The sequence below is a fragment of the Apodemus sylvaticus genome, chromosome 12, assembly GCF_947179515.1.
Source record: "Apodemus sylvaticus chromosome 12, mApoSyl1.1, whole genome shotgun sequence".
Lineage (NCBI taxonomy): Eukaryota > Metazoa > Chordata > Mammalia > Rodentia > Muridae > Apodemus > Apodemus sylvaticus.
In genome coordinates this window covers 90,602,003-90,619,608 of record NC_067483.1, presented here as the reverse complement: position 1 = coordinate 90,619,608, position 17,606 = coordinate 90,602,003, and the positions used below count along the sequence as shown (strand labels likewise).

At 45.2% G+C, this 17,606-nt stretch overlaps 1 protein-coding gene across 3 annotated transcripts in view; it reads left to right on the top strand.

Annotated features, from left to right (window-relative positions):
- The window catches only part of Disp1 (dispatched RND transporter family member 1), a 143,293-nt gene that overhangs the window by 107,894 nt on the left and 17,793 nt on the right, over nt 1-17,606 (top strand). For all 3 annotated transcript variants that reach the window (XM_052200369.1, XM_052200370.1, XM_052200371.1), the window contains one exon: nt 16,105-16,134. In XM_052200369.1, the coding sequence (XP_052056329.1) occupies nt 16,105-16,134 (30 nt within the window). The remainder of the gene's footprint in view (nt 1-16,104; nt 16,135-17,606) is intronic.

The following is a 17,606-nucleotide window of genomic DNA, read 5'->3' as shown; positions in this document are numbered from 1 at the left end:
TGGGCTTTAATAGCATAAGGTTGCCATTAAAATATAAAATGACATTATTAATGACTTCACTGGGGCCTTATTGCATTCAAGCATCACGCAATATTTTACAGTTTTGAAAACAAACCAAGGAATTTGGTCCTATTATTGTCATCTACACTTTATAGAAGAATGTAAGAACTAAAAATTGAATATTATTTTAAGTATTAATTCAATAGTTAATAATATGTGGTAGAACCTGAAATTAAGTCCAGATCTGTTTGATTTGAGCCCCACATATTAGATACACTTACTTGACATAGTAAACATCATGCTTTTATAATGATGCCCAACAGCACATGCACACTCAGCTTCTAGAGACTCAGCAGTCCTTCCTCCGGATCACAGTCATATGTCCAAAACACTGGGGAATTTCTGCTGTCGCTCTTCAGTTCAGTGGAAGAACTAGTTATCACATCTATGTTGTAGGTCCCATGCATGGTCACTCCAGAGGTCAGACAGATCACAGGATAACTGTGAGAGCACGGGTTAGACCTAACTAGTGAGGCTGGGATCATGGAAACAGCGTACTAACAGCACCACCTCATACGGACCCTGGGGAAGAATCCAACCTGATTCTGCATCCTGCATCTTTGTGTGCATGTTAGGCTTAGCATGTGTGCCGTGGGGCACACAGTGGGTTTTAGTGCTAGTGGTAATAAGTACACTCTCTATGTGTGAACTGAAATTTTATTCTCAGTAGGGATCTAAGGTCTATGACTCATATGTCATCAGAGTGGGTATTTCTTTTCTTTTAAAGATTTATTTGTTTATTTATTTATTTATGTATTTATTTATTGTATGTAAGTACTCTAGCTACTAGAGTACTAGTGTCTAGCTTCGGACACTTCTTCTCTCGCCAGCCTCACTCACTCCGGCTCAGCTCACTCTGCCTGCTCCCACTCACTCCGGCCCAAAGATTGATTGATTGATTGATTGATTGATTGATTGATTATAAGTACACTGTAGCTATCTTCAGACACACCAGAAGAGGGCATCAGATTTCATTACAGATGACTGTGGCCACCATGTGGTTGCTGGGAATTGAACTCATTACCTCCGGAAGAGCAGTCAGTGCTCTTAACTGCTGAGCCATCTCTCCAGCCCCAGAGTGGGTATTTCTTAAAAAGTATAAGAAAAAAGGGTGAAGTCTCACTTCAAATTCAGACACTGAAAATTTTACTGGATTATTTTTATGTGTTTTCTTAAGTCTAAGCTTAACAATTAAGGTTCTATTAAAATTCTTATCTTCCTCTTAATAAATATGATGCGGTAGCAATCAAGCCCATGATGGTCGAACCCTGCAAGCTGACTGGGCACAGAAGTGACTGTTCATTAGGAAGAGACACGGGGAACTTCTGAATGCTGAAATGTCTGGTGTCGTGGTGTGAGCAGTGGCTGTATAGATGTGTGCATGTGCAAACACCCATCAGACTATGTGTCGTGGTGTGAACAGTGGCTGTATAGATGTGTGCATGTGCAAACACCCATCAGACTATGTGTCGTGGTGTGAGCAGTGGCTGTATAGATGTGTGCATGTGCAAACACCCATCAGACTATGTGTCGTGGTGTGAGCAGTGGCTGTATAGATGTGTGCATGTGCAAACACCCATCAGACTGTGTTGTGGTGTGAGCAGTGGCTGTATAGATGTGTGCATGTGCAAACACCCATCAGACTATGTGTCATGGTGTGAGCAGTGGCTGTATAGATGTGTGCATGTGCAAACACCCATCAGACTATGTGTCGTGGTGTGAGCAGTGGCTGTATAGATGTGTGCATGTGCAAACACCCATCAGACTATGTGTCGTGGTGTGAGCAGTGGCTATATAGATATGTGCATGTGCAAATACCCATCAGACTATATGTGAGTTCCCTGCCTTTTCTGAAGATGTCAGTGGGATGGAAGGAGGGCAGTGTGAGGGCTTCGAGAGCGCCATCTGCATCCTCAAGCTTCTTTTCACCATCTTGGCCTTTCCCTGGCAGTGAAGGGTCCCTGGGTCAGCAGAGGATGGAGGCTGGTGGAGCGTGAGCCTGCCAGCTGTCCCACCTGCTCCCGGTGTTCTGGGACCGTTCTTCACTGTGCTGCTTGGATTTTCCCCTGATTTCAGGATCCTGAATATGATTGGCATTTTGATTTGAGTCTCACAGAGTGTGAAACCTTAGGACATGAGCTTATTGATCCGTTTCTTGTCTTTTGCCCTACTTGAATCTCCAAGAGCCTCTCATCTTCCTATTTTGGTCTTCGAGAGCAGAAATTATATCTCTTGGTTTTTTTTTTTTTGTTTTTTTTTTTTTACTCCGCAGTGCTTAGTGTGTTGGAATTTTAGGGTGGAGAAGAGATGACAAAACGGATGATTTAGTACTGCCGAGAAAGTAACGGGCTGTCCTCGGGCTGCCCTGCTCAGGGAAGGTAGTCATACATCTTCCCATCGCTGCATCCAAGACGACAGGAGACAAGCACACCAAGACTAGAAAGATTTAAACTTTCCAGATGGAAGAGTCAGTCAGACTTGGGGTCAGGGAGAAGGCATGGGAGGGTGATTTGAACACTTATGACAGAAGAAAGCCTTGGCTAAAGTCACGGGCCTTCTTTCTTTCATGCCTCATCCTGTAATATGGGTCTGGGAAACTTAGCATGCTCAGTTGACTGGGAATCCCTCACGGCTTTCCTTTGTAGGAAATGTCAGTTCATGAAGAAAGTGTGTGAGAGTGCTGCAGTCCTGTTAGGGAATTGAGGCCAAAGGCTTTGGCAGTTCCTTCAGGGTCTTTGTTCTGGGTTGTGATTAGCATGTATGTGCCATGGAGAATATGTATGTCCCTGTTTCTGACTGATGGTCCATTTAATAGTCTCTTTTGGTCTGAAATTATGTTCTGGATTAATTTAATTGAAATACCTTCAGATTATAGATGTCAGAGTAACACTGTAATTTTTAAAGGGAACTAGGGTTTCCTAAATGCAGTCTATAGTGGGACTTCCCTACTTTGAGCTCCAAATAAAGCAGTGTTAGTCTGTGAAAGGAATTGGTAGACAGACCAATGGCTGCCCCTGGACAGGTGAGACTGGACCTGGAGTGAGTTAAACCCCCTACCTCAGTGGCTCCTGACCTTTCTCCAGCCTTAGACTCAGACTGGAAGTCAGGAGACAGAAATAGATCCTCGATCACCATAATTTTTCAGGTCCTGTTGCCTTAAAGCTGGCTAACTAAACACACCAAGTACCGTCAAGGTTCCGTCGCTCCTGTCATAAACCTAGAAGTCAGTCTCAAGCCCACATGCATCCCCGCTGCTAACTAAGCACAAATAAACAAATACCATTTATCATCTAGCACTAGCTGGGACCAGGATGGTTCAGCCAGACTCTGAAAATTCTGTTCCCTGGGCCATGGGTGTGCCGCAAAATGTTATTCTTGTGCACTTTGTCGGAGTAGCCGTTTGGATCTTTGTCTTCTCCTTTAACATAAGGCACTTCTGAAGATAAGAATTGAAATATCACAAACTGATTGAGCTCGCCTAGATCTTCAACAAGTGGAAGGAGGAAACCCAGTGTTAGATCAAAACGACTACAGTAGTACTCATAGAAATTATGAAAAGAATTACAAATTGAAAGGTCTTAAATGTGTGTCAGAAAAAAAATCATGTTAAAAAGTGTTAAGTAGCCAAGATGGCTCAGGGATAAAGACATTTGCCACCACACCTGACAACCTAAGTTAAATCTCCAGGACCCATGGGCTAGAAGTATAAACTTATTTACTACAAACACACACACACACACACACACACAATTTTTAAAAAAATTAATACACCCATCACTAATTAGGATAGAAATATTTGTCAGAGTTATAATATGTCATAGCATTAATTTGAGATTTCTTTGAGTAAGGACAATATATGTAAATTAAGAGATAAGTAATGTGATTGCAGTTATGTGATTGGAATAAGTTATGGCAGTCTAATAAACTGCTTCTCAGAAGAACTGCAGTATATGGAAAATAATAACTCAAAGTGCTACCACATTATGGCCCTGGTCATGCACATGTTCAGTGTCCAAGTCAGGCACAAGGGGATGTCACAGGCTTTATCTGCCTGAAAGTGTGGATGAGTATTCTGTTCCTTTTAACAGTCTTCATTTTTCAGACTTAAAACAAATGTATATGTTTTATAATCAGACAACAAAATCAACATCAAGAAGAAAATACCTTTGAATGAAAGCTTTTCTCCTCCCTTAAAAATTCAAGTCCATATTTTCTTTCTGCAGTTCTGGGGACTGAACCTCAGCCCGGGCCTTGAACGCGCTAGAGGCAGCCAGCATCCTACCTCAAAGTTCACATTTTAAAATGGACAAAACACTTGATGAAAAACTCATTAAACGTACATTTCTAGAATTTAAAAGAGGTAGAGGTTATATGTGCTCTTTCTGACACTAGACGGGAAACACAGGGCAAATGCTTTTGGAATTTAAAGTAGCCCTTTCAACTGAACGCACTTTGATTTTTGCTGTTGCAGTTAGACCCGTGAGGTGAGCTGGGTGATTGCCAGCCGCTCCTCACCAGGGTTCTAATAGCCTGGCATTGTTTCCCTTAGCGTTTGCCGTGCAGGCAGTGCCCACAGATGTTAGCCTCCGCTCAGCTCACGCACTTCCCTCTGTGTCAGGCTCCCTCACTCACCCGGGTCTGAGCTCTTCTGAAGTCAGCACCTGGGGATTCTGCCCTTTGCTCCGATCAGGTTTGAGCATTTTTATTTTCGATAAACTTATTTTCACCATTAAATCTTTACTTTAGATACTTAAACTCTTAAACCTGGAGCTTTCTATTGGCCCATACGTGACATGTTTAAGGCAGGAGTTTGGTTGGGATGCTTAGTTCAGCAGCTTTTATCCTGGCAGTGTTGAAATCCTTCCCAGGAGACAGAAGATACCGTGATTGCAGTTGTCTAAAACTCCAGAGCAGAATGTAATAGAATTTCACAGCAGGAAAGGAGCTGGGAAACAATTTAATTCGACTCTATTTCACAGATGAGGAAATTGGAGCCAGAGAGGTGAAAGCCCAGTTGGAAACAGATCTTCGGATTTCTCATCATGGCCTTTCTATTAAAAAGTCATCCTTTCACTGTGCTTCTAAATATTGTGACATCATTACTTGGCTTTTGCTAGCATATATAACTGGTTTTGGAATTGCAAAGAAGGCGGAGTCTGGTGGAACAGGCCTAGGATCCTAGTACTTGGGAGGCAGAGGCAGGAGGATCCAGAGCTCAAGGCTAGCCTTGACTACAGAGGGAGTTTGGGGCCTGATCAGCCCACATGAGACCTTGTCTCGCAAGAAAAATGCAATGAATGTAGAGTTTTAGAGGTGGGAGGCGAGGCCCAGTAGCACCGGGCATACACAGGCCTGAGTCCAGTACCTGGTACCACAAAACAGAAAGCGGAACAGTTGAGCCTGGATGCCCAGCTGGCAGAGTCAACAGGACAAAAGTCCACACAGGCTTTCCCACCCGTAGAGCATTGGTGTTTGTCCATAGTGCAGTTCTCTTAAGCTCAGTTGGTTTTTGTTTTCCTTGTTAATTAGGCTTGGATGGGGAAGAGTTTCCTTCAGGGTCAGGGCTGTCTGTGTCAAAACTGAGTTTTGCTTTGACCTTTGTTTACATAAAGCTCTTGATAGTCACTGAGTTAATTATGGGGCAAGGGTGGGTGGACATGAGATGTGAGAATTTGAACTTGGGACTCGTATGTGTGGAGGAAAGTGCACTGGGATTGAACTAACCCCAACTCACATACATTTGATTTTTTGGTTAAAAATGTAAAATGTTACCCCTTGGCAATAGGCAAAGAGACACCTTGTTGGTGGTGTTTTGTCAGGGCAGAGCAGATGACAGTCTTTATCTTGATGCCTGGCTTGGTGATCAAAGCTATTTCATGCCTCAGATACACACACACACACATACACACACACACACACACACACACACACACAAATCAAATCAAATCAAATGCAGGCAGCACAGCACAGGAGGAGGTAAAAATACAAGAGACCTGTTGTACTACCATGCTGAACTGTGTGGGCAGGGAAAGAGGCCCAGAGGCCTGCCTGCCAGTGCACAGCACAGATACTTGCCATCACTTCACATAGGTTGGACTGAGGAGGTCCCCTAGGACCCCATGAGCCACACGGCCAGCCTGCAGCAGGAGCCACCACAGTGTGAGCCTGTGTGGTGGACAGATGAGAGAGAAAGAGACGTGGAGCCTTTGAGCATTGTGAAGAGAGATGGAACTGGAGACTCAAGGGTGGAGAGGAGTATCTTCCTGTGAGTGGCCATGGTGAGGTCCGAGCCTGAGCTGCTGCTGAGGGCCGTGTCTGGGTCTGCCACGCCACAGTAGCAGCACAGCACGTGGGCAGTCTCAGTGTCCGTGGCTCATATTACTACTAAAGAACATGGGGATGTCTCTGGTGGAGCAGCTGCTGGGACCATGTGGATGTCAGGGCTGTGCAGAACTGGCCCCGCCCCCTCACTGGCCACTGCAAGCACCGCAGCAGTCAGGGTGAGCTCCTGGGGGCTGGGTCTGTGGGCCCTACACTGCCCCTGAATGGTACAGCAGAGCTGACCCTGTGATGGGGGCACAGGCCAGCCAGCCCCAAGGGTGAGAGCGCAGGAGAGCTGGCCTGTCACCCCTCTGCCCTGAGGCGGTGTGGGTATGGGGTGATGCTTTCTTGGCCCTCACCATCTGTGGCAGTTTGGAGAGCTGCCTCAGGATCACAGGAGTGGGTGAGCTGGTTCTGTCCCTCAGAGGCTGCATACTCTAGAGAGTGGACCCTGCTTCTCACCTGGGCAGCACAGTGGAGCTGGCCCTGATAGTGAGGACATGAGTGAGAAGGGTGGGAGGGGAGAGCTGGCCCCGCCCCTCACAAGCCGCAGCACTTGGGAGAGTGGGTCTTGCACCATAACTGGGCAGCACAGTGGAGCTGGCCTTGGAGGTCTGGGTGCAGATGCACTGGCCAGAGGGAGTGAGAGCAGGAGCGCTGATCCTGCCTCCTGCAGATGGTGGCATTGGGTGACCTAACCATAGCGGGGCTGGAGAGCTTGCCCTGGGGTTGTGAATAGGGAGAGGCAGCATGCCGACCAGCTCAGCTGCCACCCAGGTCCGGGTCCAGGGCTCTCTCTGAGTTGGCCCACCTCTAAACTCTATATCATCCTCGAAGAGTTGAGATGTGTGGGAGAACTGACCAGGGTCTCCATGGCAACAACAGTATAACTAGGAGGAGTCCGATGTTGATGGTGCTGCAGAAGCCAGAGATCCAGAACCAGCCCCATGGCTCATTGCAGTGAACATTTGCAAGTGAAGATATGTGGACAGAGGGACAGACTGCGGGACACACTGACACACTACAGTTCCCACAATGAGATGTTTGCTATGTTTTGTTTTTCCCTTTTCTGTCTTCCTTCGTTCCTTCCTTCGTTCCTTTCTTTCTTTCTTTCTTTTTTTCTTTCTTTTATTTTTTTTTAATTTTGGAAAGGGAAGTTGCACGGGCATATATAAGACGACAAGGAAATGAGTGGGGCTGGGGTATGTGATGTGAAATTCACAAAGAATCAATAAAAAGTTAAAAAAGTAAAATGCAAGGGAAAATAAGTCTGCCCACTTCCTGTTCTCAGAAGTGTAACGGGAGTCGCTGTAGACATTGGATGATACATTAGACTCTCCCCCTCCTCCTGAGAAGTGGATAGATAGCACAACAGCTGCAAGGGGTCACTTGTACTTTGGAATTCTGTGGGATACGGTAGATTGATATTATGTTTAACTCCTTTCCCCGGAGCCTTGTTTGAGTTGGAATTCAGGAAAGATGAATTTGAGAAGATGAACATTGAGAAGGGTTTGCAATGCCTACTTTGAATGTAGATGTACTAACAATTACACAAATTTAGATTACGAAGAGCAGGAGTTTAGGAATGGTGGTTGCATTTATATTATTTATGTTACATTTACTTTATGTTTATGGGTGTTTTGCCTCCATGTGTATCTATGCACTGCGCACATGAGGTGACAGAAGTCAGAAGAGGACATCAGGTTCCTGTCAGAACTGGTTGTGAGCCTCCCTGTGGATGCTGGGAATCAAACCCAGGTCCTTGGGAAGAGAAGCAAATGCACTTAACCACCCACCGAGACACCTTTCCAGCTCCTGCTTATATTTTGCTCTCTATTAATAAAAGCCTTGGCCTGCCATAAGAGAGTCAATCTTAGATTGCATACAAACTAAGCATTTGGTCTGAGCTTACTTAAGGCACATGCTTGCTTCCACTGAGGTGTAATCACCTACAGAAAGAATCTCATGTGAGTAACATGTGGTTTGTAATGAAGACATACAAGTGAGTTTTTCGGACATGACCCATAATGTTTTGAAAGCAGCAGTACTTGTGTGTCTTATCTTAATGAAATATAATTGTGTTCAGCTTAATAAAAGCCACCAAAACACAAAACTGCCTCAACCCCCAGAGCAGGGCTGTGGACAACACTTTGTTATCACCCAGATTGTCGCTGACTTCACATGAGGAGGCTCAGAAAGAACTTCATGTCTGAAGCTAAGTGTGGTAACATAGGCCCTGTTTACTTACTGAACATGTACCATCCCCTATCAATACCCAATGGTGGTGAATTTGGAAATGTTACAGTAGTCCTACCAAGTGCAAACTTTTGTTTAACCCATATACTCATTTTTCTTGTAATACCATATACAGTTAGAACACCTAATATTTGTAATCTTGATTCATATGTTTACAAAGATTTTTGAGAGGCTTCCTCAGCCGTGGAAGTTAAATTCTTACACATTTTCCTGGGGTCACATTTTATACCAAGCTCTCTCACTGAAGCACCTCCCAAGCTGGGCTTCTTGTCTTTAGCATTTGTCTTCTCAAGTTTATCCTGCCAGGACTATCAGATCAGTCCTGCAGAGCAGCCGCTTCTCCCAGACCAGTTCTTGCTTTTGGAGCTTGAGCGACTTCCTGTTCCTGTCCCCACCTTTGTCTCTTGATCCCTCCTCCTCCTTCAGGTTCTTGGTGACTGTGTGCACCTGCTTTAAGAGTGCCTTTAAATTCGGAGTGCTTTCTTGTGTTGGTCTCCGTGTGCTGACCTGCAGGTCACATGTTCCTGGCAGCTTGCACTATGCAGCAGCACAAGCTATGGCCATGTAGCCTGTACTCCAGGACCTAGTGTACCAGATCCCAGGATGGGGACTGGAATGCTTGGATTAGCTTAATGAGCTTAATCACAGGTGATTCCAATGATGGCGAGAACACTTGGTAACACTTAGTTTAGGTGTAGTAAATATTTGACTTAAATAGAATTAAGTATAGTTTTTAAACTCAATCTATTTTAAGTTCTTAGAAAGCTTCTTATTGGGGTATAATGCTGCTTCTTTTAATCTACATGGTAGTCTTGAAAAACTGAAAACATACAAGGTAGAGGCCACTCCTGCTCCTCTTCTCATCTGTCCTGTGTCCCCTGGGATAAACTAGTTTGGTTTGTTCCCTTCCCTGTTCATAAATGCATCTGTACGTTTGTACGTGGCTCATGTAACCAGTGTATGACTTGCTGGGCACTTAGCTTTGTCATGTAGCCCTTTGCATGTCAGCATGTGTATGGTGTGTCTCTGTGTGTGTGTGTGTGTGTGTTTGTGTGTGTGTGTGTTTATTCTGTGCAGTGTCCCATGGCACGGGCACACCACCTTTCATTCCGGCATCCATGCTGCTAGATTGGCACTCACCCCAGACCTCATGAGCATCCTGCACACACCCCCTCTCGTCTGCCTGGAACGCTTGCTGCTGAGAAAGCTTTTCCCACTCTGCCCTCTTGTCCATTTTCAGCTAGCAGGCACTAATGCCCCAGTGTGTAGCTTCTCTTTTCCAGGGCTGGGCGTGGATGATTGACACGGCTCTCCTACCAATGACTCTTGGCTTGAGACGTTCTCTCCTTAGAATGAGTAGCTCTTGAGGTTTCTTACAGTCCCTAAAGGCCCCACACCAGTTGGACTTGTGGGAATTATGCCATCTCTTTAACAACACCGAGACTCATTGCAGGGTCTGTACACACTCAACAGGTGCTCTGCCACTGAGCCCCACCCCTAGTCCCTACCCATTTTTATATTCCATTATTAGCAAGTGTCACTGAAGCTAAGGGGAGAGCTTTGTGCCTGCTTCTTCAGGAGTCGTCTGTATCACTTAACCATGCCTGACAGCATTTCCAAAAGAACAGTAGTAGTCAGTGATCAGTGATTTTCAGAAAACTGCTCCCATGCTAACCCCCAAGTCTTGAGTAATGCAGGGACTTTTTCCATGAAGTTTGGATAAATCCCCTCTTCTCCCACGTATCTTCTGATTCCACTATTCTCATACATAGGCTCCTCATAATTAAAATATATATTGAGCATATGGTAAATTTACATTTTTAATATTTAGGAAGCATATGGTATTTGCAAGCGTTAATCTCTACCCCTACTTTCCTCTCACCTCTTGGTTTATTTTGTGTAGTAGCCTATCGTCTGTTGGGCTACTTCTAGATATCAAGATAGGCAACATTTTTAATCCACATCTCTTAAGCATTCCGAAAATGCATTACGCACACAGTTGTGGTTACTGTCTTCCCTCCAGTCACTTGACACAGGCCGTAAACATTCATCTGTGGTGCGTGAGAAATGCTCTAGGGTGCAGGCTCAGCTTGTCTCCGGGTATCTGTTTCATCCTCAGATGTAGCTGTGAGCCAGAGATGATTCATGGAAATGCTTAATGATGAGGAATGGCTTTGTTTTTGTTGGAAATCTTTGAAAGAGTGCTCATCAAAGCACAGCCTCCTCTTTTTCAGATTCTTTCTCCCTACACACCAGCACTTCCCAAGTGTCCCCTTACAGCAGCGACGCCTTGGCTCTGCGCAGTGCTGCTGCTGCAGAGACCCAGCGTGCCGCTTGATGCACTTCCGGCATTGCTGTGGAGACTGCCGGAGAGCTCAGACATACCCAGAGCCATCTTTTGTAGGTTTGCGCTTCCCACCTGCCAGGAGCTGGTTGGAATGTATAAGGCTGCACTGTCCTTTTACCACCTGCAGTGGTCATTCTTTGGTTGCCAGGTACGCCCCATCCGGAGGCAGGTTTTTCATATCATATCTTCACTCTTTTGTCCTACGGTCCCTCCTCCAAAAATATGAAAAGAAGGAAGTCAAGGGGAGCGAGCCTAGAGCCCGGTTGTTGGCTTCCCGGCCCAGTCTCCTGGGAACTTTGCTGTTTTTCCGCTTCTTTTGTTGTTACCTTCTTTGAGAGCTCCAGTTACCTCCCTGCCCTCCCCACTGACTGGTTGCCCTCTTCAGTGAGAACAGGCACACCGGGCACTCACTGGCCATCAGAGGATAGGAACTGAGCTTCCTAGCACTGTTGCGCTACCCTGGCTGAGGTGCTGGTGACAGTTACTAATGATGGGCACTCCAGTCTGCAGGAGCTTTTGAAAAGCCTGCTTGATGCTCTCTTGAGGAAGAGACTGGTACTGCAGTGAGTCTATGGCTGGGGAACTGACAAGAACCACACTACAGTGTCCAACTGCCATCTGTCCTGAGGCCTTTTCTCTGCAAGAAAAAGGCTAAACCTGACTGACACTGCTAAAGGCTGTTGTTTCTCGGGTTGGATGGTTTGACTGTCTGGAAGCAGGCATGTGATACTAAAAGATGAATTAACCCAGCAAAAAGATCATGTGTGTGTGTATGTGTGTGTGTCTGTGTGTGTGTGTCTCTGTGTGTGTGTGTGTTGATTAGCACTGGGCACTGAAGGGTAAATGTGAACACTCTGATGGAGTGGACTCTCTAAGTCACACTTCCTTTGCATGGTCTGCAGGTTCAGTTCCAGGCAGGAGGGGTGGAGAAAGCGGCCCTGCTGAGCAGGGCTTTGAGTGGTTTTACCTGTGGGGTGGGGGAATGTTCTAACATCTGCTTGCCATGCCTGGCAGTGCAGAAACTTCAAAAGGATCTAATGTTTCTCTAGGAGGGAGTATCTTTGTGGCAACCTCAATTTCTCGTTTCAGCTGATGTTGGCAGTCTCTACATACTACATAGTTAAAGTAAAATGAAGTCTGCACTCAAGCAGTGGGAATGCTCCCTCTCCGCAGGGGGTGATGGTCAGACATCCACATCAGCTTCTCAGCTTAGAAACAAAAAAGGGATGGGACTGAGGGGGGCAGAGAATGCTTCTGTGTTACAGCCCAAATGGATTCCGCAAAGTCAGATTTCTCTGAGAATTCTTTCTATGAAGTAGTTGAGAATTTCAGCTGTATGGAGCATTTTTGCTCTAAGGACAGCAACATCTCTTGTGCGCATCCTGTGTGACGCAGGGTGACATGCACTGGCTGATGTCCCTGCTCAGTGCCATAGTCTCTCTGCATGTAGAATACGTTCTCCTCAGAGCACAGTAACAGCTCCGTCCGTGCCACTCCTGTGGCTCGTCTCTCTGAGTGTCAGCGTGTAGTTGTGGGTTTGGTTACTCAGCTCTGTGAAAATGTTAAAAAATACATATATGCACATATATTATGTTAAGTGGATATATATGCGGTATGTGAATTATATCTCAATACTGCTAAAATTAAAATTAATATATAACATTTGAAGATCTGGGTCATGGGTTCTCCTATGGATTTATTCAAAAGAAATGAATGAGTTTCTTGACCAGGAGTGAGCACCTTTGTGGAAAGGATGCTTTGCTTCTGAGGTGTGCTAGCTCTGCCAGCTCAGCTGTCCCTCTGTGCAACCCCAGCCCCAGCAATGCTGTGCAGTGAGTGGGGGAGCTGGTCTCTGCTCCAAATACATGGTCCTCCTCCCAGCATGTGACACTAGTGCTTACCAAACTCATGGGAGCTAAGCAGTCCCGTCTTTGTAATTATGACTTCTAATTTAAAAGTTCTTAAACACACTCAATTTGTGTATAGGCAGGAAAAGAAAGCTCTCTGTGTATGTGTGTGTGTGTGTGTGTATAGAAAATTACTACCTTACTGCCTTAGGAAAATTAGATAAAGACAATTGCTATTAAGAAAAATTATTATTGAATTAGGCATGGAGAAATAAATATAAAAGGTATGGGCGGGGGGAAGCTACCAAAGCATGGATGATTTTATAGTCAACATTCTCAGGATATTTATAAATAGCCCAAGTCCTAAACCAGAGAAGACAGTACCCCCTCTATGTGGTTTATATGGAGGGTGCCCACTGAACACAGATGCTTAAGTTACACTTCCATGGTCACAGAGTGCATGTAGTGTGCTTTTTTTTAATTTTTTTTTTATTTAACCATCCAAGTAAGAGTTCCTGAGAGACTGAGTCATAGGGCCCCTGCTATAGGATGCAGAGACATAAACCAAAGGGGAAAAGCTTAGGAAAATGTAAAGTAGCCCAGCACGCTGACACTGAGTGTGTATGGGGGGATAGACAGACAGACAGACAGGCAGACATTAAGTATACCCACAAACTTGATGTTGTTTGTTCCCCCAGCTTCTTGCTTTTATTCCTACTGGTACTAACTTTACATCCTTGAACAGGAGCAGAGTGGTCACATACTGACCTAACAAGTATTGATTTATCTCTTCAAGGGGGGCTGTATGTTACACTGAGATATAGAGATGAGACTACAGATGTTTCTTCTCTAGACATGTAGTCTTATAGAGTTTAAAATAGTTTCTACATAGAGAGAAAGAATGTATGGTTAAGTATTCTTAGAAATGCTGTGAATATCATAAAGCACAAACTTCTTCTATATTGTTCTTACTAGGAACAGACTTTGAGTCTCAAAAGAAACTCCTCCTCTTCTTTTGAGACTAACATTTTACACTTGTCCCTCTGGCTTTCCTTCTCTCGTGGTTGCACAGACACACAGCTACAGCACAGACAGCAACGGTTAGCCAACAAGGAGCTTGGGGGGGGGGGGTTGCACACACAAGACCCTGGTGCAATGGCAGTGTCTGAGTGTGTAGGTGTGGAAGGGGAACTATTGCAGCCCCACCCCATACAGAGAACCACACATCAGTGAGGATCAGCCTCTCTAGATAGGAGTACTTGTCCCAGATGTCCACTGCAGAGTGATCAGCCTTGAAATCACAGACACACTAACAACAAAAGTGGACTCAGCAGGGTGTATTTATATCAGTAATAATCAAAGAAAAGGAGGCATGTGATTTGAGAGTGGGAGGAAGACATGGGAGGAGCTGGAGGTTATGAAGGATTAAGGGGAAGTTATATAACTTTCTTTCAAATAAAACTTTTTTCTTAAAGAAGCTTCAGTCCATACAGCTCTTATGCTGAGAATGCAAGAGACCAAAAGCCAGCTGAGCTTGTCTCTGAAGCCGGGGCTGGGGCACCTGGACGCAGTTCTCAGAGAACCAGTCCTGAGCCTCTGTTCTCAGCACTTGTTCCGGCTTCTCCATTGTGACCTTTTCAGTACATGCATGAGTAAAGAGCGCATTGCAGAGCACACGTGTTCTGCAGACAGTTCACAGACAGTGCATTTCACAGTGTGAGCACCATGGAGTCTGTCTCACTCATGACTTCGCTGGGCATTAGAGCAATACATTTTAGGAAGTTCAGTGACAAATGAAACTGGAAATACAAAAGAAAATCCTCCTCAATAAATCCCAGAGTGGGCTTAGACCTGGGGGAGGAGCTGAAGAGGGACAGGAGGATTGGAGGCAGCACTGCAGGTGGCTGTTTTCCTCTGAGTGCACTCCACTGCAGCACATGGGGACGTGGGGACATGGGGACATCTGAACTAGGAAATGTGGTCGTCGGGTCCCCAGACAGTCACACACCTGTCTGTACTAACAAAGACCTTCAAAAATTTTTGTTCTCATGGCCCCTTTACACAAAATGGAAAGGGGGTTTGTTTACTCAAGATAGCTTAAATGTATCGTATTGGAATTGAACCTGAGAAAATTTAAGTTATTTAAGTAATAATGATGATGATGATGATGATGATGATGATGATGATGATGATAGCAGCAGCAGCAGCAGCTACATGTGTGAGGCAAGCCTGTAATCCCAGCAGCTCAGGAAGGTGAGGTGAGAGGGTGGCGCATTCAAGGCGGGCCTGAGCTGCAAAATGAGGTCGACACAAGCGCAATCAACTTGGTGAATCCGGTAAACATTTTAAAAAGAGGGTCTTTGCTAACTCTGCTGATATACTTGCTTCACATGTGTGAGGCTGTGTGTTCATTCTCTGGTACTGAAAACATCTGTACATAATAAGCCCATTATATATTAATGGAAGTACTGTCTTCATGAAAAGCACTGTAACAACACAGCTTGTGATATGAGTATACCTTCTTTTCTTATGAGTCTCTGATGTGTGCTCATCACAGCCGGGGTCTGACTGCAGGCAGCATGTTGCAGCCTGTTTGGTTGAGGTTCATGAAGAAAATCTGTCCTTCCATAGATAATGCATTTGGCCCTCACAGACCTCATGGTCTGACCTGACAGCATTTCTAACCCAAGAAGGTAGTGGTGTCAGGTTGGGGGATGAGCGGAGGCTTAGGGACAGCACTCCTGTCAAGAAAGGGAGAGGGAGAAGGAGAGGGGGAGGGGGAGGGGGAGAGGAGGGGAGGGAGGACCAACTCTGCTGGCATGGGTGCTGGAGCTCACCTGAGGTCCTGTTGGGGTTCCATCAGGAGTCCTCAAAGGTGCGGCCTCTGCTCTGCCACTTGAACTGTCTTCTGGAGTACAAAGGTCCTGCAGTGGGGGTTCAGTTTCTCCACATGTGTTTGACATGCCCTGAGCTATCTCTCTCAACCCTCCTGGAAGTCTTCACAGGATCGGTGCTAAGCCCAGTGTTGGCATGGAGGGAGGGAGTACCAAGTCCAACGTTCGTTGACATACATGTGGGGAGTGCTAAGTCCAGCTTTGCTGTGTGTGGTGTGGGGAGTACTAAGTCCAGCACTGGGTGTGTGGGGGGGGGGAGTACTAAGCCCAGTGCTAACGTGGGGAGTTACCAAGTCCAGCATTTGCGTGGGAGTGGAGGCCTTCTTACATTAAGTAACTTTGTTCTGATCATTATTTCTTTGCTTTTTCCTTTTTCCAGGCCATCCAGACCTTTCAAGTTCCCGAGAAGGTAGAGTAATTTAAGTCATTTTGTTTGTTAATAACTTCTCTGCATTTCTACCCCTCTGCTTTCTCCACTTTTTGTTCTTTCCACCATCTTCGTGCATATTTTTGTGAAGGAAAATTCTCTCGCATTATCTGCTTTCAGAACTCCATATCTACCAAAGTGCTTTTCAGTCTTAGGGTAGCTCTTGTCATCCTTTAAATTCTCTCGGGATCTGCATTTGTATTTGTCTAGCTGTTCCTTTTTTCCTATTTAAGTTGGCTTCTTTCTTTTCCCCACTGGGAGAGGGAAGAGTCATGTGCATCTTTATTATCTTAGTTTTTTGTGTAACAGTATCTGCCATTTTGTAACTAGTGTGACTTGGATACATGGTAGTTCATTTCAAATGCATTAGATGTTTTTCTTTTTAAAAATAAATTGTAACTGTATTAAGGTAAAGGTTGTTTACATAGGAACTATTTTATTTTTAATTATGTATATATGTGTATATTATGGGATACACAAACACACACACACACACACACACACACACACACACTAGTATGGGTACCTGGAAGGGCCAGAGGTGTCAGATCTGAAGCTACTGCTACAGGTGGTTGTGAGAAACGTGATGCAGGTGGTGAGAGTAGAATGTGGGTCCTCAGCAAGAGCTGTGTGTACTTTAGCTGCCAGACCCTAGGCAACTGTAATAGATAGAACTCCTGAAGACAAAGCAAAGGCATGGTCCTATCCTCCTGCACAGTGTGGTTCCAGGTACAGGGTCCAGGCCTCCCGTATGGTGTGGTTCTAGGTACAGGGTCCAAGCCTCCCATATGGTATGGTTCTAGGTATATGTTCTCATTCCCACTGTACAGTGTGGATCTCAGTGGTGGCGCACGCCCGTAATCCAAGCACTCTGGAAGGCAGAGGCAGGCGGATTTCTGAGTTCGAGGCCAGCCTGGTCTACAGAGTGAGTTCTAAGACAGACAGAGCTACACAGAGAAACCCTGTCTCGAAAAAACCAAATCCAAAACAAAAAAAAGAAAAAAAAAGAAATTTAAAAAAAAAAAAGAAGAAGAAACTTGAAGTGACCTGTGACATTCAGCTGCCGCAGAAGCTCAAGTAGAAAATTATCCACCCCTCCCAAGGAGAATGTGCACTGTCTAGATGAGCAGGTCTCAATCTGTGGGTTGTAACCCTTGTAGGGGTCAGACATCCCTTTCACAGGAGTCACATATCAGAACCTTGCATATCAGATACTTACATTGTGATGCATAACAGTACCAAATTTGCAGTTATGAAGTAGCAACAAAATAGTCTTATGGTGGGGGGGGAGGGTCCCTGTAACATGAGGAACATGAAAGGTTCCTAGCATTAGGAAGGTTGAGAACCACTGGTTTAAAGTAAAACTCTGCCTCCCAAAGGGAGCACTCACTGTCTAAAGTAAAATTTTTATTAACAAACTCTCCTGTTAGAAATAATACTTAAGACTTTGGCAA